Here is a 23,008-nt window from a genome sequence, read left to right on the forward strand (position 1 = left end):
TAGAAAGTATTGTGTAATGTCATTCACGTTGTAGGTTCCTCGACGTCTGTGGTCTACGTGGCCTGCAGGGGGCGCTACCTCGCGGTGGTAACATGACTGGGCACATGTTATGGAAGTAAAAGAAGAACAAGCTGCCATATTGCAGTGATACAGCGAGTTCATCTTGCCAGTTTTTGAAACAAGTTTCAGACAGAATATAAACCATGATTTCTGCGCAAGATTTTGGGGCGAATGGGAAGATGAAGGATTATCATCACACCGGGCCGGTAGAATACCGATTTTCGCCTTATACTTTCAACGGCGGGTAAGGAAGATATGACGATTGTTGGGTAGCTAGCCTGAGGACTTGCGATAAGTCACTCATTTGGCTAGTCGGTTGTTAAGACTTTGATTTAAACAATTAAAAACATCTATTTAACGAAGCTTTCATTATTATATAGCATATAAACAGATCATATTTGGTTCGTAGTTTCACAGTAGCATAAAATTAATTTGTTGGAAAAACCTGACCTGTTTCGGTTTCGTATCCGACTGCCTGCTTGTTAGCTTGGCAGCTAGTTGCTATCTGCTGTCTTTTCGTCAGTCAACAATAAGTGGCACTAATGGGTTTATTCGTTGCTGAATGCTTTGTTTTCAGCACTGTGCTTGCTGTCGCCGGGGAAGACTTTGCCATCGTAGCCTCAGACACTCGTCTCAGCGAAGGCTATTCAATCCACAGTCGTGACTCGCCGAAATGCTACAAGCTGTAAGTGTGCTACATCACCCCTTGTTCTCTTAGCTGGAGAGATCGACATTTATTAATCTTTTAGAAAAGTATCATTTTCTGTTTTGAATTATTGCTTAAGCATATTATGTATTAATAATACATCGAAAGTATAGTGAACTTCAAAATAATAATATATATTTGTATCTTTAGACTAATAGGATGGCTATAACTTATTCTGCATTATGGTTATTTCACTGTACATGTAAATAACTATTTACAATATTTGTACTTATTGTATTTAGTACCTGCACTATCGAGGATATTTTGGAACACTTGAATTGCATTGCCAGCAACGACTGCTGCTACTGCATGCTGTTGTGCATTTGACTTATTAAAGAACTTGGACTTCAACTATTGATAAATACGGACATGTGTTATGTACGCATTTCATACGGTCGTTTCATTCCATAATTGACCATCAATGACCTGTCTTTCCCAAAACAGGACCGACACCACTGTCATTGGCTGCAGTGGTTTCCATGGCGACTGCTTGACACTGACTAAGATTATTGACGCTCGGCTCAAGGTACTTTACTGCCTGAATTTTAACCTAATGCTTAATGTACTGCAATTTGATTAAATAATTGCATGTCTTTGTTTGCCCAATGTCCTATTCTTACTAAAATGTACATGGTTGCATGTTATCAGATTAGCTGTGATGACCAAAGTAATCTGCAGGCTTACAATTTACCTTGCTTGTTTCTGCCAGATGTACAAGCACTCCAACAATAAGATGATGACCAGCGGTGCCATAGCCGCCATGCTCTCCACCATCTTGTACGGCAGGCGGTTCTTCCCCTACTATGTCTACAACATCATCGGAGGACTGGACGAACACGGTAGGAACTGTAACCATTATGTACTAGTTTGTTATTTCTGTGGTAGTCAGGTTTAATTTGTCATAGTTCTTCCTTGTACAACATGCAAGAGAAGAATGTAGTTCTATGCCATTTAAACCAGTACTGTATCCACTTTGCATTCTTTATTTTGTGGTGTACTTGTATTGCAAACATAAGTGGTTGGAAGCAGCCATTTGTTATTTTTCTACAGTTCTGAATGTTGCTGTGCCCAGCCTGGGGAGCCAGGTGCAGTTACTTGATTTAAAATGTCCAGGGACCAACACCTTCCTGTATTTTATTTTACAGGAAAGGGAGCAGTGTACAGCTTTGACCCTGTGGGCTCCTACCAGAGAGACACGTACAAGGCTGGAGGATCAGCGAGCGCCATGCTGCAACCGCTGCTGGACAACCAGGTTAGCATGAGTCCTTTATCCAAAGTAATTATTGGCAGGGAGGGAGGGGTTAAGCAGCTTGCTCAAGGAGGCCTTCTACTGGTGGCCAGCAACATTGTTGTTCAAAAACAGAACATTTCAGCTGGGAGTCAAACACGATAACCACTCTATTATCCTGCCCCATGGCATTTAAAGAATACCACTTTTTTATGACTTCCTACCCACACACACACACACCCCCCAATGGGGCAGTTGTTGTCAAGCTTATTTCATAGAACACTTGAACATCTCACACCTACATCTTTTTATTTATCTTGTCCAGATTGGCTTCAAGAACATGTCTGGTGTGGAGCACGTGCCCCTCTCCAAGGATAAGGCCGTCCAGCTGGTCAAAGACGTCTTCATCTCGGCAGCGGAGAGGGACGTGTACACCGGTGACGCTCTTCAGATCTGTCTCATCACCAAGGAGGGTGTCAAGAAGGAGATGATCCCACTCAGGCGGGATTGAGTTCTCTGGCTCTCCTCTACGATCTCATTTTCCATCACCCTTTTGCCGTTTTGTTCATTATACATTCAGTCCCTTGGAATAAGAGTGCTGAACTCAAGGGTTTGCTTATCTAAACAAAAAATGTCTGGGTTCTTTGTCTGGGTCACATTCGTGTCTAGGGGTTTTGATTAGTAGCCCTGCTATTCTGAAGAGTGACCTTTCCCATTCCCTTGGGGAAAGTCGCTTGCCTCTTTTCCTCTTCTTAAGGAACACGACATCCTGAAAACCATGCACCTCTGGATTCTGCTTGTCATTATTTCACACCAATATTTTTACGATCTTGTAGAATAAAATGTGCTGAATTTGTTTTTTATTGACTTTATTTTTTTATGCACTTACACAGTCACATTTCTTTAGAAAGCAACTAACTATAGTCTTACACTTGATCTTCTTTAACAGTAAGGCACAGTAGATCTAACAGGGAAATTACGGTGGGTCTGATATACCTCCATTTATAAAAGCCTAAAGAAATTATTAAACCATTAAATATGCTTATTTCTTTAAACATAGTTGAATTTACCTTGCCTGATATATGCAATGTCAAACAATAAGGTACTTTGAGTGCATATCCTAACAGAAGTTGGAAGTAGCTGAACTACTTGATTAATTTTGCAGGGTATGCATCAAAAGTTGACTTCTTGCACACACAAACTAAATGTTGGCATTCCTGTTAAAGGCATACAAATCAGATTTGTAAATGCCCCAAAAAATAATATACATAGCATCATCTCTATTGATTAGAAATCAGAGGACTGGTGCTTCTTTGTAGCTGAAATCACTGTCTCGATACTGCTCGACTTCTTCCGTACAAAGAGTCAGGTGTCCAGAGCTGGTGTTCTCCCTCTATTGCTTTAGTTTACTTTGAACTTCCTCATTGTGATCTGAATCATCAGCGTTGTCTCCTCACTTGTAAAAGGAAATGTATATACTTCCTTTTATAAATACTTTGAATACTTATAAATTTTGTTGAAACCACAGGCGACCACTTTTATAGCCTAGATTTTCAAAGGAATAGAATTCTCAATTAATATGGATTTAAACCAGGGTGTATGGAAATACAGAGTGAGAGTGTGTATTTTCTTAAACATAAACCTATGACTGACCTGGATAAAGTGATATATAAATCAGAAAAGAATCCACCCAAGGAAATCTCAATTTATCTGTCACTCTGGTTGAACTTATAAAAGCACATTATAGCGTATCTAGTTTATCTTTGTAATTTGTGAGTATGAGTAATACTACTTTACTACTGTACCTTACTGCCACTTGAGTATGCCAGGTCACCATAAATTCCTTTCTGCCAAGGATACTGTTGCCTTAAGCACCCCTTTCAGAAGAATTATATCAAAACAAGCAAAGCAAAACAAGCCTGAGAGCTAAGAAACAAGATATGACAAACATGAGTAAAAGCAACTTTATTTGCCCTGCACTATGCTTTTGATTTGTTCATGGTTTAATGACTAAACATTCTTTGACTCACCTTTCTTAGAGCCAATGCCCACTTCTGCCATGTTTAAAGAGCTATTGCTTCTTTTGGATGTGGTCAATAGCGGTCAATAGTGCCAAGCTATTTCTGATTAGAGGGAATGATTGACACTTCGGCAGTGCTGGCATATGGATTTGCCATCAAAACAGTTTTTTCTAGAATACCACCAGCCCACAGCTTGAATGCTTGATGAAAACAGAGAACCTCAAACTAGTATTTCATCAAGGTTTTCTTTTTGTCTGTACAATAAGTAGAAATCCTGAAATGAATCGCCACGACAAGAAATCTATACTCTAATTGACTTACACTAGTATACTTAACTAGTATACTAGTTTACAGTTACATTACTAGTATAACGTAGTATAGTACAACATAGTCATATACTAAGAAATTATTTTACACACCATAAATTCAGCTTGAGTTACTCCTGGCAAAATGGGGTGCATTATGCCCCAAAAACATTAACTGAAGATCGAAACCTGTAGATAATTAATTTCTACATTAGGGTTGAGCTAGATGTTGAAATGCAGGGATTCATTTTACAGACAGCTTTTCAAATAAACCAAAATGTATTTAAATGTAGTAAATCCATGATGAAAATATTTTAAGTGGAACTTTTAATATGCCCAATTGTCACACTCATAGTAACTCTAATCCAAACCTTACCGTTGCATATGCTGTAACTGTATGAATGAAATCCCACCATTTAAAGTATACATAAACAACCCATGTTTGAGCTGGGGATTCAACACACCCTTCTCAATAAAACCACAAGACTCCATGATGCCATTTTAACCCAGATTTATTTATATCAACGTTATACTCAACTTTCCATTAAACAATTGAACTGAAAACACAAAAAGACAATCAAAGTGACCTCAGGCATAGTACTGCAGGTTGGCCTTCTTCTTGGCCTGAACCTCCAGGATTCCCTCCATGTAATCCTCATGGTTGAGCTCTGTAGCCCCGCGGCGCAGCGCTATCATGCCCGCCTCCACACACACAGCCTTGGCCTGGGCTCCGTTGAAGTCGTCTGTGCAGCGGGCCAGCTCCTCGTAGTTGACGTCGGCGCTGACGTTCATCTTGCGGGAGTGAATCTGCATGATGCGGGCCCTGGCCTCCTCGTTCGGCATGGGGAACTCGATCTTCCTGTCGAGGCGACCCGAGCGGAGCAAGGCTGGGTCCAAGATGTCCACCCGGTTGGTGGCAGCAATCACCTGTACAGGACACGAGAAAAGGTAGATGTAGTCAATTCAAAACAATTATGGAAAAACAACAACGATTGGTTTTGCTTCACCACTGGTGATGTCCAACTAGTCTCAGTTCTTAGTTGATTATTTTCAGGCCACAATTATCCATCAAGTACCTCAATTATCCAAGTACCTCACAAAAAAAGTATAGTCATATTTACATTGTCATAAGAATGTAGAATTTGTTATTGTACTTCTATTTTTAAGTTTGTATCATTCTTTCTTGATGAGCCATGCGTCTTGGTGAGCCCTCGGTTGGGTCAAGTGCATTACAATGTCTAAGAGGGATGAAGTTTGGAGGATTTACCTTGACTTGCATGTTGGGCTGAAATCCATCGAGTTGGTTCAGAAGCTCCAGCATGGTTCTCTGTACTTCCCTGTCCCCGGCCTTCTCGCTGTCAAACCGCTTGGTGCCAATGGCATCCAACTCGTCGATGAAGATGATAGACGGGGCTTTTTCTTTGGCCAAGGCGAAGGCATCCCTCACCAGCTTGGCTCCATCACCGATAAACATTTGGACCAATTGGGGACCTGCAAGCTTCAGGAAAGTGGCCTTGGTCTGAGCAGCACAAGCCCTGGCCAGCAATGTTTTCCCCGTCCCTGGTGCTCCATACATCAACACTCCTTTAGGGGGCTGGATACCCAAGTTTTCAAACTTCTCCTTGTGGTTCATAGGCAACACAATGGCCTCTACGAGCTCTTGTATTTGCTTGTCCAAACCACCTATGTCACTGTATTGCTCGGTTGGCCTTTCGTCGACCTCCATGGCCTTGACCCGGGAATCGTACTCTGTGGGAAGAGTCTCCAGGACCAGATAGGAATCTTTGTTGACACCAACCAGATCTCCAGGTTTCAGCTTCTCTGCATCTACCAGGCCGATCACGGGCAGGAAGTAGGTCTGTCTGGTGGAGGTCTTGATGACTGCGCATTTACCTTTTCTTTGAGAATCAAGATCAATGTTGGCTCCATCTTCCTCCTGGTCATTTGGATCCACGTCCAGCAGCTCAATCACATTGGAGACCAGGTACGGCAGCGTTTTGTTGACTTTAATCTTTTCGGTGTTTTCTTTGATCTTGTCCTTCATGGCCTGTAGTTCGTGGGTCACTCGGAGGACCTCGCTCTTCATGATCTTTATCTCACTGTCCAGCAGACGGGTTCGTTGAATTATCTCGTCTGTGGACATTTTAAGAACTTCTTCTCCGATTCCATCTTCCACTTCGTCCCAAACTGACTTGTCACTCAGCGACGCCATCTTTGCTTTGTGGCGAGCTGAACCTCGACACACCGGAAGTTAAATCGTATTCTTCCGGATGTGGAACTCACGAGCGCAAAGCATACGGGCATGAAACGACTGCAAATTCTTTACATGTTTTCTACAGGCTATGGTCTTTATGTGTTGAATATTCGGTTGTCTTGTGTGGACTGAAGGCAAGTACTACTGCAAACGAAACCATAGCCCGCTTGAGTGCATGATACGTTTACAGTGCATCAACTTGGAAGCAAGTTTCTCACTTCTCGTGGCGTAACTAGATTCTACATTTGAATGGTTAGCTGCGGATGCTAAGGGAGAGTACTCCGACTAGCCTACTTCTCCTAATTTATCTGTATTTGAGTCAGCTTTGCATGCTTGGTAATACAAATGCAACGAATGGTTGCCATATTTCAGTATTGCATTTAAACATTTACACAAGTGATATCACTTATTGCAACAATCTAACTAAAGCTAACCTTTAGCAAGCTGTCAATTATTGTATTCGCGCCACTGCAGTTGTTGTATGCCTGTCACCTATAAAATATTTTAAATGTACATGTCTGACGCCGTTTTCACATTCAAGTGTTTAATATTTATTTTACTATTTATTTCCAGAACCCGAATAACAATAGGCAGCCGGGAAATTCTACAAATTCCGGCACATGGTTGTTGTTGATTTTTTAGCCTGCGCAGACCGAGACCGACCGCCCTCCAGCCGCTGTGCAGAGTTCAGCGTGTCCGTGTGACTAGCAGCCTCCCTCGGTGGCAGCTGTCTCACGCAAGGAAGAGATGGACCAGAACAATAGTCTACCACCCTTTCAGGGGCTGGCGTCCCCACAGGTAGGACAGCCTCATTTGTTGTACTCCAGCCCCTAAACGTACAATAACATACATACATAATACAGGAAAGCATATAAAATCCCCAAATTACATATTATTTACATTGTTATGCAATCTGATCTTCTGAAAAGATGTTGGTTGTATGGAAATATTTCTGAGTAACAGATCTCCAAGGAATTCCATTTTTAACAATGATTCTGTAATTGAGTCAACATGCACATTTTTATTTCCAGGTTGCCACAGAAAGTGACATGGGAGATTGGAGGATTTCAAAGCAAAATGAATGACCAAAGTTTGGACCCAGAGCCAAATACATCGCTAACTATAGTGTGATTACTTGTATCTCCCAAGGGTGCCATGACCCCGGGGATGCCCCTTTTCAGTCCCATGATGCCGTATGGCTCTGGCCTGACCCCCCAGCCGGTTACGAACACCAACAGCCTGTCCATCCTAGAGGAGCAACAGAGACTGCAGCAGCAGCAACAAGCTCAGCAGGCCAACACAGGTGAAAACATGATGTTAATCACGCTCAGAGAGCGGCCCTATACTACAACCCCAACTTATTAAACCACCCATGTTGCATCACTATTCGCTTTTTGAAGTAGAGAAACTTACTGCGAGTATCTGCTGTATGTATAGCGATAGGCATGTTGTGTAACTTCCTGAACTTAGTATGTTGCATGTGGTTGTCGTCATTTTCTAGGCCTTGCAGGTACGTCGGGTCAGACCCCTACGTTGTTCCACTCCCAGACCGTCGGGGGGTCCACCACTACAGCCCTACCAGGAAACACCCCCTTGTACAACACACCGCTCACCCCCATGACACCCATCACCCCCTCCACACCCGCCTCGGAGAGCTCCGGGATAGTACCACAGCTGCAGTAGGTTCACCAAAGACACTGTTGGTTCAGCCGTTTCAGCCCCCCCCTCACTGAAAAGCACTGACTTTGATCCCCAATATCTGGAGCCTATAGCTGCAAATATTCTCCAAAAGCCTGTAGCTATCCTCTAGCAAGATGTTTAACCCCTACCTGCTCCTGATTCCTGAATGCTCTGTGGGTTACTTCGGCTGAATGATAAAATAGTACAATGTGAATCTTAATCAGATTGTTGTCAGGGGCATGGCTACACTATTTGCTACCCAATTAACCCTTTAACTAATAAAATGGAGAAGACAAAAGTCAATGTAGATAAGACCAAAACATGTTTAGAATCTACAGGGGTCCCATAATTGCATACACACTTGTAGCTCCACATCTGTAACATTGGGACCTGGTTACTGGCCGTTGCACTTCTTTGGCCTGATGGTGAGCTGTTTCTGTATTACTGTATTCCAGTTAAATGCCTCAGAGTAGGACACAGCATGACCACCTGTTGCTTAGCATGGACAAGGTCGTCCGGCAGTTTGAGGGCCTTCCCTCAGTCTTCTTTGACTAAGCGTTGTCTTTGAGGGCATTATCCAAGATCCAAGATCTGTCACAACAGTACCTGAGTAGCTAATCATTAAGCTACATCACAAAGTTTTCACATGCCCGATTCACAAGCATCTGTCTCTCGTTGGCATTGACTTGGCCTGAGACTACAATGAGGTCGTCGAACTGCCATTTCTGCCAGTTACTAAAAATATTATGCCTGGGTCATGTTTAATGAAATTTGTGTTTTTTTATCCCCCTCTGAAATGTTTTTTTCTTTACTCTGCTCCTGCTTTTAGGAACATTGTATCAACCGTGAACCTGGGCTGTAAACTTGACCTCAAGACCATCGCACTGAGGGCTAGAAATGCAGAGTACAACCCCAAGGTGTGAAGAGTTAATGTCTTTAACAATGCTTAATGCGTGCTTGTGTTTTTATTTTAATTTATATGATCAAACTAGAATTGTATAGTCCCTATGATGCATTTCAACAACCCTATATTCATCCTATTTTCTGGTGTCTCTCCCTCTAAGCGTTTTGCGGCCGTCATCATGAGAATACGAGAGCCCCGCACCACGGCTCTGATCTTCAGCTCTGGGAAGATGGTGTGCACTGGAGCAAAGAGGTGAGCCACTACCGCATGATCCACCACATCCTTTGTAGCAATTACTATTGAAAACTGCTCCACTCAATTTTAATAAAATTGCATCAAATAAATTTCAATAAGATTGCATCAAATCAAAGAATAACAACTTGTTTGTCTTGAATCCCTCCCTCCCTCCCTCCTACTCGGGGGTGCCAGTGAGGAGCAGTCGAGGCTAGCGGCCAGGAAGTACGCCCGCGTAGTGCAGAAGCTGGGCTTCCCAGCCAAGTTTCTGGACTTCAAAATCCAGAACATGGTGGGCAGCTGCGACGTCAAGTTCCCCATCAGGCTGGAGGGCCTGGTCCTTACCCACCAGCAGTTTAGCAGGTAACCGCATGCACCATAACATCCACTGGCTCGTCCTGTCTGCATTAGGGCTGCTCGATTTATGAAAAAAAAAAAATCATAATCATGATTCTTTTGGTCAATATTGAAGTCACGATTGTTGAAATGATTATTTTTGAGTTTGAAAACATGATGCATTTATTCAGCATTTCTCTCCAAAAAAGAAATGACACTCCCAAGTACTTTCAACTCGAAAAATAATGTACAAATATGTATCCAGCTAAAATAAATAATCGTTTAAACTCGTTATATTACTTTGGAAATCGTTTGACCCAAAAATTTAAATCACAATCAAAATTAGATTAATTGCACAGCCCTAGTCTGCATTAGCTAGAGCTGGGTTTGTTAAAGCACTTGATACATTATTTGCCTGCTATTGTGTGTGTATGTGTGTGTTCCTTTGTTGTGTCTAACATCTATCCCTCTGTCTTTGTTCTAGTTATGAACCTGAGCTTTTCCCAGGTCTCATCTACAGAATGATTAAACCTAGAATCGTCCTGCTCATCTTCGTCTCTGGGAAGGTGGTTCTAACAGGTAATCTTGGCATTGTACCTCTTTCTAAAACCAATCATGTTTTTTTATTTTATTTCTTGTGATCATTGAAGTCCCCAGGTAAGGTGGAGTTGAAGGCAACCTGTGTCAAATGGTTGTTCACAAAAAATCATTCCTAATCAAAAGCAGAGTGTGTCTTCGTCATGATCTCCTTTATTGAGCAACACGCTGCCCTGCAAGAACAGACGAGAGGCCTCAATGTACTGATGATGCATGACCCTGTCTGGTTTAGCATACAATTTGAAGATTTGAGTGTCAATTAAACATTTACTGAACCAGCTCCTGAGACAACTTGACAATAGGATTCCCTGCAAGCACTAATATCATCTGTTTCTAGGTGCCAAGGTGAGGGGAGAGATTTACGAGGCCTTTGAAAACATCTACCCCATCCTGAAGGGCTTCCGTAAGACAACGTAGACAACCTCCCGCCCTTTATTTTTGTACTTTTTTTATAACCTCAGATTCGAATCTATATATTGACTTTCAAAAAGCGGACTGCCTTTTGGGCTGATGTACATGGATGTAAAATTTGCGCACCAAGTTCACGTTGTTTAAGTGGTCTTGTTCGGATTTGGGGATGTGCCATCTGGGAGGCTGCTGTCCTACGTTCAACCTCCAAACGACGATCCTGGTATCACACGGTTTTGATGTTCTCGTCCTGGTCATCATCATATTCCCTTTTTTTTTACGATGATGACGAGAAGTAAAACTTTTCAGTAAGTATGGAAGGGGAAGAAAGCCAGAGATGTCAACTTATTTTTGAGGAAATGCGTTGACACGCTTGAAACCAATCGAAGACTTCTTATCTCTTTTGTTCATAGTTTTTCTTTTTTTATTGACCTGTCACTGCACATTCCACTCTGTTTTCAGTTGAAGTTTCGTAGTATTTCATTTTCAAACATGAAGTGCCAGTTTTAAATCGATGAGCTTAAATTCAATCCATGTAAAAAAAAAAAAAAGTCCGCAAAATTTGCGGATTCCATTGGTTTGTCCATTGGAAAATTGTAATTGGTAGGTTACAACTTGTTTGTATTTGAGCAAACATGGCAAACATTAATTTTTTTGGCATGGCATTGAATTTGTTTTAAGATGCACAAACACCATTTTTTAGAAAGTAAGGGTATTAAGGTTTTTGTATTATCCACTGGGAAGTGTTTATTTTCTGGGTCAAGAGCAACTATTGAGGGTTAAACTCATATTGTATAGGTGATTCTAAGAAAGTAAACTCCATGGAGAAAGAGCCCCTCCATATTTTTGGCTGACCCAATAATTGTTTCCTTTCAATAGCACTGACAGTTTAATGGTTGGACGAACTATGCATGTTATGTTTGTAAGTACTTTGTATTGTCCTCAAGTTTTTTTTTTTTATATATTTAAGTCATTAATGCTAACAGATTTGCTGGAAATATGCTCATGGTTGGCCAGACTTGCTAATAACCTCAGCTAAATTCAATGTACTTTTTCTTTGGCACTGCTTGTGTTACATGCATGTCTCACTATTTAATTGTAGTCAGTTTTATTTCAATGTTTTCATTAATTTCACCAACATGATGACAAAGTGGCAAAGTAATTGGATAAAGGTACCTCAGCTCTTGGATTGAAATAAGCACTATTGCAAAATGCAGTCTTTATTCTGGCTTCAAATTGGATTTCTGGGTGTAAATAAACATGTAAGGATTGTTTGTGTCAAAATGTCCATTTCATGTACATGTTTTTTGGTAGTCAATTAGAATATCACTGACACTTTATTTGAACATATACATATGGACATAAGCAATATTAGATCATAGCAACCAATAACTGTAAATCAACTTTATTTTGGAAAATATTTCAATTGATTAATGTCCATCTGGATCATAGTTGAGAAAATGTTCATGTTGCTTCCTTTTATAGCCAGACCCAGAACACTTGTTACTGGCATCTCTATCACATGCCAGGAGTTCAGAAAATACAGAACCAGGAGGTTTTCTTTATAGTTGTCTGTATCTAGTAGAATAGTATGTTTGTAATCAACTTTGTAACGATGTAGCTGATAGATTTTAAAGAATGAAAGCCGCACATCAAATATGTTGATGTGGAAAGTAACCATACTAACTTGAAAAAAAAAGTATGTTCAGAATCCCAACCTACGGGTAGACTATATACTGTTCTCTGATAAGCCATACTCATACACAAGTCTTTCATCTATTCATTACCAATGATCATAGACAGTGCCTGTCCGGTTTTGTCTGTCTATGTAAACAATGCTATTTTGGTTCTCCAGTCCAAAATCTAAATGAGGGTCCACACAGCCTCCATATGTTCTGTGTCCAGTTACTTTGATCAAAGAGCATGTACATCTTCCATCCGTCTAAAGCTGCTGCTCCGAGCTGAAGTCCTGCTTCCAAAGGAACTCTCTGCAGTAGCCGTCAGTATTACAGCTGATAGAGCAACTGTACACAGCTAGTGTGCCCCAGTCGATACTGGCACCAGTAGAATCCACGCGCAGACTGTTCAGCAGCTGTGGCATCACCTGGAAAAATTTGATCGGTTTCATTGCGGGCATAGAATTAGCATTACTATTATTAATATGTATATGTGGGTAACATGCAATTTGTAAACCCAATGCACACATTGTTCCCAACACACATTCACTGCTCTTAGATCACTTAAGATCATCTCTCCTGAGGATATAATGAATAGCAGCGAGGAGTCACATGGGCTACCTGGAACTCAAAGGACCTCTTGGCACCACAGGTGCATGATGGGATATCTTGCTCAGATGGAACATGCTGGGAGGAGACCCATAAGGGACAGCCTGCTCTACTGTAACGCAGCACCTAAAGAGTACAGAAGAAGGAAAAAAAAACATACATACAGTATATATACACACACACAATGTTTATCTCGTGGCCATGTACTGATACCACATTGTCACCATTTTCCCTACTGTCCCGTGACAATTCATTTAGCAGTAATTCATAGAAAGTAATGGTTAGATCCCTTTTGCAATCGGAAATTAAAGCATCAATTTTTTCTTCATCTGTCATATTTGACTGTACTGTTCTTTACCTGGTCTGGTTCTGCTGCGGTCCTCCTTCTAAACCACTGGAACACCTTGCTGTCTTGGGTCTCGTGCGTGGCCATCTCCTCAAGGTCTACCTCTGCCAGCACTGGGTGAGCGACCACAGGAGGGTTAGTATAAAGATACACAAGGAAGACTCAATGGATCCACATACAGGGCTGCTCCTTAACACAGGACAAATGGATGATGCCTGTTCATTGTATTGTTCCAACTTTACCCAAAACTAAGACTGGGTCATTATTAACAAGCAAAGCCATTACCTAACCTGGTGAGGGTTAAGGATCACAGGAACATAAAAGAGCATACCTGTCATTATTTAATAAGCTTCTAATCAGAAAAATCAAGTTGCTACTTTTGTCAACTGTTATTTTACGTATCAAATGGATGTCTACATGCGGCAAATCAATACATTGACAAGTTTGTAAATGTGACAGATTGATGCCATCTACCTCAGCGAGCTATGTACGATTGCTGTGGGAGATTAACACCAATCTAGAAAATAAATGTATGTGGACAACCGTAGTAGAGTAGTAGGCACTGAGACAATGCCTTCACCCACACATCACCAGCTCACCGTCTGCCAAAGAAGCCCCATCTTCACTCTTCTGTGCCCCCTCCAGCTCTGCGTTCTCCTCCTCCACCTCGTCCTCTTCCTGCTCCACATCCTTCTCTTCCGGCTCAGTGGCCAGCTCAAATTCAGGAAATAGGATTGGCGATGCTGCGTCATTGGATGCCTCTACATGGAAAGACACATGATTAACAGGCAAGTGTTATACACCCACCGGGTAATAAGTTCTAAACAAAACAAGAAACCGAGATAAAACAGCTCTCTGCTATTAGCAGAGAGCCTTGACTTAAAACTGCTCAGCATTATTCAAAACTGGCACATCCACCATTGTTGCATTACCACACAGAAGAGGCAACCATGCACAGGTACATACCCGGGCTGCCACACGCCTTCTTATGCGAGTGTTTCCAGTGGAGGGTCTGGTGATGCTTGCTACAGTAGGTTACATCATGACAACGGGAGCAGGCTTTGTTTCCAGGGCAACCACACACCCAGCATAACTTCACCCTGGTAACGGGTAACACCACTTGGTCATGGTCAGAACCACTAGACGGTTTATCGTCTGAAATATGACAAAAAAGAAAGACATGTAGCATTCTGCTCACATCCTTCTTTGGTTCAATCACCGCTGATATCCATTCAGATATACAAACCTGGCGGTGGGTCAAATGGATAGAAGTCATTCACCCTTGGGAGCTGGCTTCTGAATACTGATGGAAAAGGGGAAAACATTTGTAATTGGGAGAATAAATAGAGATAGATAAAAATGAAAATACAATTAATTGGAAAATTAGATAATGTGTTGTGTGTGTATTAACATTTCCAACTAACGTAACCCTATGTAAGCGTAGTACATTTAAAAGTGTTTTTCTGTACCTTTCATACAGCTGCCGTCATTGCGTGAGTAGCATTCAGGAGTCTTGCAGCAGAATACAAACAGGGCTCTATGGAAGCTTCTTTCCTGCCCAGAAATCGGTGCATACACCTACAGCAGATACAAAAGTACACCCATTACAATGGCTTTTCAGAGGGTGGTGTGTGCATGTCGCTTCACTCCGGAAAAACACTCACCTGCAGAAGAAAGACCATTGGTAGTTGGCATATATCACACTCCAGCCCAGGCAGAGAGGGGACATCTCTATAGCCGAGCCACGCTGGCTTCCCCCCGACTTTGCTGGGGAATTGTGGACTCCGAAGCTCCCACGGTTCCGCTTCCTCCACAAATCCCAGAGTCACTTCCATTTCTGCTTCTGTGTTGGTTTTGCCCTCAGCCATTTTTTTTCAATAACAGCTGAGCGGTTTTAAATATCTATAACACAACGTCAGCTGTCAAAACACACAACACACCCACATGCCTCCTGTGTGTGTTGGCGAAAACCGTCCGGGTGAGTAACAGTGAACAAACCATAGTTCCATACAGATACACATCTATACATAGGCTACACCAAAAAATACATTCTACCGCCTTATGTCGCAACACTAACACCTCGGTGAAATTGATTGAAAATAGTTTATCATATATCGCAGGTAGATAAACAGAGACGGAGGTTTTCGGTACATTAATTCAGTTCAATAAGTGTTGCATCAATAAACGTCAGAAAAACAAGTTATTCGTTTGTCCACTAGATGGAGGAAAATACTTGTTTCTGTTAAACACACTGTGGCCACAGCACAAGCTGGGGGCCGTCACTTTAACAGAGGCGGTGTGGGGACAATAGTTGTTATATGCTGAGGAAGAAAGCGAGCAGCAAAGAAAGAGGGTCGGAGGGAGGAGTATGAAATAATATCTTAAGACATTCGTCTGCCGATGTGGAATTTTAACAAATATTTAAATTACAATTATCCATATGTCAAGATTCACTATTTGGCTTGTCACTTATAGGGCGACGCAGATATGTATGATTTCTCTCCCCCTTCTCCGTGTGTCTCTCCCCCCGGCTCCAGAGAGTATGTGATGTCATCCTGTTGACGAGCAGAGGAAGCGGCAGGGTGTGTGGGTCGGGGGAGCGAGCTGGGTCGGGCCGAGTTGACTGGAAATATTCATTTGATCGGAACCGATGAACGAAACAAGTCTTTTTTGGATTAGGTTACAATTCAACTACACTGAATCGAACAATGGCTAAACCTGTCTCTATTTGAGACTGAACTTGAAGTTCAGACTTTATGGTGTAGCCGACACTATGGATACTAAATCGACATTGACAGATCAACAGAGAAACTTGTTTGGAGATGCCAGCGGACTAATGAGGGATTTAAGAAGTTGGCCAAACCAGGAGTGAATGTGTTACTTGGGTCTCCTGTACGTATCATTCACAGGCCAATGCCTCCGCGAGGTGAGGGACCATGTAAACCAGCAGCGGCGTCCCCTGCCCCCCCTGTCCCGCCGAGGAGGCTCCGAAGCCGGGATAAGGCTTCCGGGAGAACCCACAAGTCATGGCAAGGGTTGTGGGGGAATGGAGGGGCGCAGAGCAGGGTGAAGTGTGTGTTTGTAGGCGACGGAGCTGTAGGAAAAACCAGCCTGGTGGTCAGTTACACCACCAATGGTTATCCCACAGAATACGTCCCCACTGCGTTTGACAATTTCTCAGGTAGAGTTGTTTTCCGTATCCTGTGATTGTACAGTTGTTGGGTCTGATTGATCTGACCTTATTCATCTCACTACATGTGTTTTGTTTATTCATCAACATGCAATTGTACAGCTGTTGGATCAGATTGATGTGGTCTGATTCATCTAACTAAATGGTGTTTGTATCAGGAGTCGAGTAGACCGACGCTTGTATTTCATGAAGTGATCATTAGATAGTTTCCACTGTTGTAATAACTTTGGTATGTGGTGTGTGGGGTGGATGTAATCTATAGCTGTGGTGTCCGTGGATGGCCAGCCAGTCCAACTTCAGCTCTGCGACACAGCTGGCCAGGTATATCACACATTTTTCCTATATATATATATATATATATATATATATATGAATTTTGATTTTTAAAGTTAATTCAATTGTTGTATTATTATAAAATCACCACAATCGATTTTTTTTGGAATGTTCATGGATATAAAAATACTTGCATTCCACCTGGTGTATATTTAAATCTGGTTTTAGTCATTTGGACACACACACACACACACACACACACACACACACACACACACACACACACACACACACACACACACACACACACACACACACACACAGACACACTTGCTTCCCCTTACTCTCTCTCTCTCTCTCTCTCTCTCCCATTCTCCCTCCCTCCCTCTGTCTCTATACATCTCTCTCTCTCTCTCTCTCTTTCTCTCTCTCTCTCTGTCCTTGTACGCCCAGGATGAGTTTGACAAGCTGCGGCCCCTCTGCTACACCAACGCCGACGTTTTCCTGCTGTGCTTCAGTGTGGTTAGCCCCGCCTCCTTCCAGAATGTCCCTGAGAAGTGGGTACCAGAGATCCGCAGACACGCCCCCTTCACGCCATTGGTCCTTGTGGGGACACAGTGTGACCTCCGGGAAGATGTTAAGGTGTGTGTCTGTGTGTGTTCAACCGTCAATCATCAATCATTGTGATGAACGAAACAAATAGTCGCAAAATTGTGTATAAATTAGAGATAGATTTACATATATATATATTACTTATGGTGGATTCAGTAATAAGTCGGTAAGGGGCAGGTAGGGTCTTTGGCGTCTTGCTCAAAGAGAAACACCATAAGCAGTCTTTGGCGTCTTGCTCAAGGAGCAACACCATAACCATCGTCTTTGGCGTCTTGCTGAAGCAGAAACACAGGCAGTGTTCTGGTGACGTTGGGGAATCAAACCCATCGCCTGATTCAGCTGGGAGTTGTCAAACTCTGGCCACTATGCTATCCTGCCCCCACGGGGAGTATTGTTCACAAATAAATGGTCACTAATTAACTCTCCCACCATGTTATCTCCCCCCTGCATCGATCCTGGTAGGTTCTGATCGAGCTGGCCAAGTACAGGGAGCGGCCGGTGGAGATGGCCGACGCCAGGGACTGTGCAGTGGCGATCGGCGCCGTGGCCTACATGGAGTGCTCCTCGCTCACCCAGAAGAACCTGAAGGAGGTGTTTGACACGGCCATCCTGGCCAGCCTGCAGGACCACGGCGCCGGCCAGGCCCGGGCGGGCAAGCACCAGCGCCGGCACCAGCAGACGGCCCGCAGGAGGAAGGACCTGTCCAAGTCCTGGTGGAGGAGGTACTGCTGCGTGGCCTGAGTGAGGGGGACCCCCTTCTGGACCCAGGGTGTCCCTCATGGCACAGTGTCCAGGTGCCTTGCCTTCTGGGCAAGGTGTTTGGATCAGGGTCGAACCAGAGACAGAGGAGGAGCGGGCGATGTGTGAGGGGGGGACGTGGTCTGTCTTCTCTCGTCCCCTTCGGGTCGCCTTCTCCACCGTTTGTTTTGTACTACTGAGCCATGTCTGAATGAGGAGGTTTTGTGTCATGAATCTGAAGTGACATTAGGGTCTTCGTTAAGTTGAGGATTGGTTCCTGTCCGAGCGCTTCAGTGCGGATGGTACTGCTTCTGTATCGCAGAATAGAAACACTAAACGGTCTCAAACCATGTTCATAAGCAGGGCTTTGATCGGCTATGGGTTCACATTGCCTTTTACTGGTTAAATCGCCGACCACATATTGCGGTTATCTACACTAAACCCTAGCTTGTGTCTCGGATCCTAACTTCCTTTGTTTGGCTACAACGTATTTTGCCTTTTAATGTTTGTAAATGCAGAAACACAATCTACTTCCTTGGTTCAAACGTCCAGCATGCTTCTAATATAAGGGTTTTTGAGTTGAAGGTACTTGTAGAAACCGCATGCCTCAGACTGATGTTTTGATCAGCAGCCGTCTGTATTCAATCTGACTCGATCAAACTAGGTCAAATCGGTCCAAATCACAACAAGTGTTACAGTTGTAAACGCCAGGACCTGAACTCTTGTTGCAGAATACTTAAACTTAGTTAAACTATGTTTCTCTTCTTTGATTAGGGGATTATTTAACCATAAGATTATGATTTGTTGTTACAGCAATGGTTGAAACACTGGGCCAAAAGAAATGTTTCCAGGGTTTGGAAAAAAATGGATTACTGATTTCAGATGTCGTCTGGTTGGGTTACATTGATTCAGTTAGTTTACAATTCTGTGATTTTATCATATTATTACTGTTTTTATGAAAGCACAATGTTGGCAGAGATCACAAACACAATGTTCCTATGCAATCTTTGGCTATAAATTACTTTTTTTGCAATTATACAGGATCATGATCTCACTTTCGTGACACACATGTCAGGCTCAATCTAATCCCCAGTATTGACACCCATCTCGTCAAGCAAGTGGTCACATGATAACCGGCTCGGACTAGCTTTCAACCCCTACCTCCTTTCAGACCTAAACAAATACTCAAATCTTTTGTGATTTCCAAAATGTAATATTAGTTTCTGCCATGATTCCCAAGTATGGGCCCTTGAGAATCATATGACTGAAGTTGTCCTTTTGAAATGGCCACTTGACATTTATATTGTTTTGGAAGTAAAGAGTTGCACTCTGCACAATGCATACTGTGCACAAATGTATATCACGCAAACGGAATATCTAAAATGTTAAAATCCATCGAAAATGTAATCTTTGTAAAGTGCTCTTATAGTTGTCCTCAAACGTTGTCAATAAGGCATGTTGTTGAACCAGTGTTTGTTTTCAGTAATTCAAGCAGCATTCCCATGAAGATTAAACCCTCAGTGTTAGTCAGCTTGTGAGTAGTGGAGTAGGAGTTGTGCCTTGAGATTCCACTCACCTTAACTCAGTTCCTTGTAAAGGGAATTGGTTATACAGAAAGAGAAGTCAGCCAAACAACTCTTAATACGTTGTTTGTTTTGTGATGGAAATCATATGCAATTACAGTCAAACTTTTTTTTTTAATAGTGAATTAATCATTTTCAATTTGTAAAAATACGATGACTGCGTGATTACCCCATAGCCTCTTTCGTAACCAACCCAACACCCAACAGCTGTTGGGGTCAAACACTTGCCACAGTACAGCTTGAATTTGGGCTAACATCCCATCCATGCCCTGCTGAAATGTTGTCTTTCATAACCCAAACCAAAGTACAGTCAGATCACACCAGAAGGCAGGTTGGGTCTCATTGGAAGGTATTGAAGTTTGTATGGCGCTCACGGCTTGAACATGTATCTCAGAGTGAATGAGTTGGCTGTCGCTAGCTCCCACTCGTGATGGCAAATACATTGTTTCTGTCACTGGCATAGGCATAATACAATGCTTCTTTCTGTGTGTGTGTGTGTGTGTGTGTGTGTGTGTGTGTGTGTGTGTGTGTGTGTGTGTGTGTGTGTGTGTGTGTGTGTGTGTGTGTGTGTGTGTGTGTGTGTGTGTGTGTGTGTGTGTGTGTCTTGGTGAATACAGGGAGTTTTGGGCGGAGAAAAAGAAAGTAGGCTGAAGTGCAAAGGTCTCTGTAATGGCTCACACTTGTACGGTATATCAAATTCTCCACATGAATCAGATGGGAGTGCAACGCCGGTGTACCGTTTCATATCCTCTTGGTTTCAGCTGTAGAGTACAGCTGCAAAAAGGAGCTGTGCTGTCAATCCTGTCCCAAATGTTGAAGATAAGTGCTATGGTGAGCAGCAAAGGGTTGTGTGTATACAGCAGGGCTCGGCTATGTTGGAGGAACAGCTCTCAGAAAGTGTGTTATTGTGTGGGAAGAAAAGGAGAAGGAAGGCCTGTAGCAAGTGGTGTCCTTGGAAAGGGGAGTGGATGTGCAAGGCTGAAGTCACAAGATGTCGCTGATTGTCGATGGTTCCCAATAGACTCAGACGATGTCTCATACACTATCGACACCATGTGCATGTGTGTGTGTGTGTGCGTGTGTGTGTAACTGATAAGAACATGCAGATGAAAACTGACATGTATTTATTGTTTTTAATGTTCAACGTTGCGTAATGCTAACTGAGACTCACTTCACAACTCAAAGAAACCACCGGGCCGTCCAACTGCTGTGAAACCAGTGTTCTACTCGGTAACCACCACAAGGTTAGTGGTTACTGACCAGTTAAAGGTTAGTAACCACTTACCTTTAACTGATGACCGCCATGACAGCACTTCAAATGGGTTTAAATGCTTTACTTGATTAATTGAAGTTGTCAGGACGACATGTAATGTTGTACATGTTTGTACAGATGTTTTATACCTTTCATAATAAATGAATAATGATATCACCATGATGTTTCGCGGTTTCATTCCAAATCAGGGTACATCGCTTGCCTTTACTGTACTGACCGAACTTACCCATGAATCCTTGTATCTTCTATTTGGAATATCGTTTTAAGTGTTAGTTTTACCTTTAAAACACCATTGTTTCAATGTATTTCTGAAATACTAATATTATACATAGGGAAATAAAGTTATGTGAAAAGTTATTTGTAAAAAATCACATCTATTTATTTAAAATGTGGTTTTGTATAAAATATTTGCTTGCTCAGTTAATAGTGGTTAAAACAACGGGAGAGAGTGTTTCATGTGGTTTTATATTGAGGCAGCATTCACTAGTCCAGCTTGCTTGGTGTAAACAACGTGTGACAGCATACACACAAGGATGATTCTATAGGAGGGGATGGTTCTATAGGGGTGATGGTTCTATCAGATGATATAGGATGTTGTGGTTCTTTAGGGGTGGTGATTCTATAGGGGGTGATGATTTCTTTGCCAATATGGTATGTGTGTGTGTGAGTGTATTAGGTAAGATATCTCTTACCAATCAAAGTTAAAATATATCATTACTTCAAATCTAATCTCAATCAAACCAAACAGACAGGTTTTCTGGATGCAAGGTCGAGAGATTGACTGTTGAGAATTAAAAGAAAACCGAGTGTTGAGAGAAGAGTAGTTTGAGAAAGAAGCAAATAAACAGATTGTAGCCATAACGGCAAGATAAGCGTCCTAAAATATCAAAGAGAAGTATTTACGGAAAAATAAACTCATAACAGAGAGCTGATTGAGTCATGGAAACAGTGGAGGCAGATGAGAACAAAGGACTATTCAGATCAGACATAGCAATCCCAACTAACTTCTGTTTATCTAGTCACTTGAGGGGAATATTTGATAGCATTTTATATAGTTCTAAGTGATATTAAAACTATTTAAATTGTTGGATATACATTATAAAACGTTTTAAACTGTGTCATTTTTGGAGGTAAATATTATTTTAAAGGTAAAATATGAGGTCAAGATGTTCATTTGGTGTTAATTATTGCCCCATTAGAGTATCAGAGTATAGAGTATCAGTGGGATTAATATCGTCTATAAGAAAAACATGTATTTCATGAAGAAGAGAAAGGATCAAAGTGATCTGTTTCTTCTGCATCAACCTACCAGAACAGTGGCCTGTGTTATCCGGTATTATCTCACTGTGCACACACACACACCGTCCTTAGCACACACAGTGCTAACAAAACACAATCCTGCTAGTTTGAATCACACTGCTGGAATTTTGTGGAGCAAGGGGAACTGTCTGTTTGGACTTTATCTCCATTCAAATGTTACTCTTTTTTTCTCTACTCGGCTTTATCAGACTGTGCACCCCCCCCCCCCCCCCCCCACACACACACACACACACAAGTGTGTCTTCAATTATTGCAATGTCTGTCATGAGATGCATTTCCATCGTGTGTGCACATGCATAGAGTTCCTCTATTCACTCAATATACACATCTTTCCACTGAACCTAATATAATGCTGGTATGTTGATATACCATGGAAAATGTCTCTGAACATACAGAAACCAGAGGTAGGAGGAGTAAGGTTAAACATCAATGTCACATGCTTATCTAAGAATGTGATGATTTATTACAAAGCTATTTCATATCACATGCTTGACTTAACAAGACCAGTGCAACAGCAACACCCTAGTATGGATGTATATCGTATTGTCCTGTCAATCTGTATGGAAGGTCTGTGAGGGGGCATAACATGACATGACATCTATCTTACACTGATGTTTCAATAATGAGTAACACACACACACACACACACACACAC

At 42.2% G+C, this 23,008-nt stretch overlaps 5 protein-coding genes across 5 annotated transcripts; 3 read left to right on the forward strand and 2 right to left on the reverse strand.

Moving 5' to 3' along the window:
- Nucleotides 1-116: 116 nt before the first annotated feature.
- On the forward strand, nucleotides 117-2,850 carry psmb1 (proteasome 20S subunit beta 1). The gene is made up of 6 exons (XM_084476023.1): nucleotides 117-304; nucleotides 638-745; nucleotides 1,211-1,292; nucleotides 1,476-1,605; nucleotides 1,912-2,018; nucleotides 2,320-2,850. Exons 1-6 carry the CDS (start codon nucleotides 204-206, stop codon nucleotides 2,503-2,505), a joined length of 714 nt encoding a protein of 237 aa, XP_084332149.1. The 5' UTR covers nucleotides 117-203; the 3' UTR covers nucleotides 2,506-2,850.
- Nucleotides 2,851-4,814: 1,964 nt separating this feature from the next.
- Nucleotides 4,815-6,540, reverse strand: psmc3 (proteasome 26S subunit, ATPase 3). The gene is made up of 2 exons (XM_084476061.1): nucleotides 5,588-6,540; nucleotides 4,815-5,247 (listed from the first exon to the last, which is right to left on the reverse strand). The coding sequence occupies exons 1-2, from the start codon at nucleotides 6,530-6,532 to the stop codon at nucleotides 4,909-4,911; spliced, it is 1,284 nt and encodes a 427-aa protein (XP_084332187.1). The 5' UTR covers nucleotides 6,533-6,540; the 3' UTR covers nucleotides 4,815-4,908.
- Nucleotides 6,541-6,592: 52 nt separating this feature from the next.
- Nucleotides 6,593-12,004, forward strand: tbp (TATA box binding protein). The gene is made up of 9 exons (XM_084476708.1): nucleotides 6,593-6,708; nucleotides 7,148-7,372; nucleotides 7,724-7,877; nucleotides 8,076-8,253; nucleotides 9,084-9,171; nucleotides 9,319-9,410; nucleotides 9,588-9,755; nucleotides 10,213-10,307; nucleotides 10,663-12,004. Exons 2-9 carry the CDS (start codon nucleotides 7,322-7,324, stop codon nucleotides 10,740-10,742), a joined length of 906 nt encoding a protein of 301 aa, XP_084332834.1. The 5' UTR covers nucleotides 6,593-6,708; nucleotides 7,148-7,321; the 3' UTR covers nucleotides 10,743-12,004.
- Nucleotides 11,938-15,305, reverse strand: pdcd2 (programmed cell death 2). The gene is made up of 8 exons (XM_084476707.1): nucleotides 15,029-15,305; nucleotides 14,834-14,942; nucleotides 14,611-14,667; nucleotides 14,331-14,519; nucleotides 13,964-14,125; nucleotides 13,377-13,477; nucleotides 13,031-13,144; nucleotides 11,938-12,837 (listed from the first exon to the last, which is right to left on the reverse strand). Exons 1-8 carry the CDS (start codon nucleotides 15,230-15,232, stop codon nucleotides 12,676-12,678), a joined length of 1,098 nt encoding a protein of 365 aa, XP_084332833.1. The 5' UTR covers nucleotides 15,233-15,305; the 3' UTR covers nucleotides 11,938-12,675.
- Nucleotides 15,306-15,705: 400 nt separating this feature from the next.
- On the forward strand, nucleotides 15,706-21,186 carry rhoua (ras homolog family member Ua). The gene is made up of 4 exons (XM_084476001.1): nucleotides 15,706-16,545; nucleotides 16,817-16,875; nucleotides 17,281-17,469; nucleotides 17,902-21,186. The coding sequence occupies exons 1-4, from the start codon at nucleotides 16,278-16,280 to the stop codon at nucleotides 18,178-18,180; spliced, it is 795 nt and encodes a 264-aa protein (XP_084332127.1). The 5' UTR covers nucleotides 15,706-16,277; the 3' UTR covers nucleotides 18,181-21,186.
- Nucleotides 21,187-23,008: the final 1,822 nt, after the last annotated feature.

Source organism: Micromesistius poutassou (genome assembly GCF_964030765.1).
Source record: "Micromesistius poutassou genome assembly, chromosome: 12".
NCBI lineage: Eukaryota > Metazoa > Chordata > Actinopteri > Gadiformes > Gadidae > Micromesistius > Micromesistius poutassou.

Bases quoted from the DNA above. Each gene is read 5' to 3' on its own strand.
- pdcd2 (XM_084476707.1), bottom strand. From the start codon at position 15,232: ATGGCTGAGGGCAAAACCAACACAGAAGCAGAAATGGAAGTGACTCTG. The intron at 14,668-14,833 runs GTACAGAAAAAC...CTTTTCCATCAG, and splicing joins TGACGGCAGCTGTATGAAAG to TATTCAGAAGCCAGCTCCCA. The intron at 14,520-14,610 runs GTTTGTATATCT...GTCATATTTCAG, and splicing joins TCCATTTGACCCACCGCCAG to ACGATAAACCGTCTAGTGGT.
- psmb1 (XM_084476023.1), top strand. From the start codon at position 204: ATGATTTCTGCGCAAGATTTTGGGGCGAATGGGAAGATGAAGGATTAT. The intron at 1,293-1,475 runs GTACTTTACTGC...TGTTTCTGCCAG, and splicing joins TTATTGACGCTCGGCTCAAG to ATGTACAAGCACTCCAACAA. The intron at 2,019-2,319 runs GTTAGCATGAGT...TATCTTGTCCAG, and splicing joins AACCGCTGCTGGACAACCAG to ATTGGCTTCAAGAACATGTC.
- psmc3 (XM_084476061.1), bottom strand. From the start codon at position 6,532: ATGGCGTCGCTGAGTGACAAGTCAGTTTGGGACGAAGTGGAAGATGGA. The intron at 5,248-5,587 runs GTAAATCCTCCA...TGTCCTGTACAG, and splicing joins AGCCCAACATGCAAGTCAAG to GTGATTGCTGCCACCAACCG.
- tbp (XM_084476708.1), top strand. From the start codon at position 7,322: ATGGACCAGAACAATAGTCTACCACCCTTTCAGGGGCTGGCGTCCCCA. The intron at 9,172-9,318 runs GTGTGAAGAGTT...TCTCCCTCTAAG, and splicing joins ATGCAGAGTACAACCCCAAG to CGTTTTGCGGCCGTCATCAT. The intron at 10,308-10,662 runs GTAATCTTGGCA...ATCTGTTTCTAG, and splicing joins TGGGAAGGTGGTTCTAACAG to GTGCCAAGGTGAGGGGAGAG.
- rhoua (XM_084476001.1), top strand. From the start codon at position 16,278: ATGCCTCCGCGAGGTGAGGGACCATGTAAACCAGCAGCGGCGTCCCCT. The intron at 16,546-16,816 runs GTAGAGTTGTTT...TGTAATCTATAG, and splicing joins TGCGTTTGACAATTTCTCAG to CTGTGGTGTCCGTGGATGGC. The intron at 17,470-17,901 runs GTGTGTGTCTGT...CGATCCTGGTAG, and splicing joins ACCTCCGGGAAGATGTTAAG to GTTCTGATCGAGCTGGCCAA.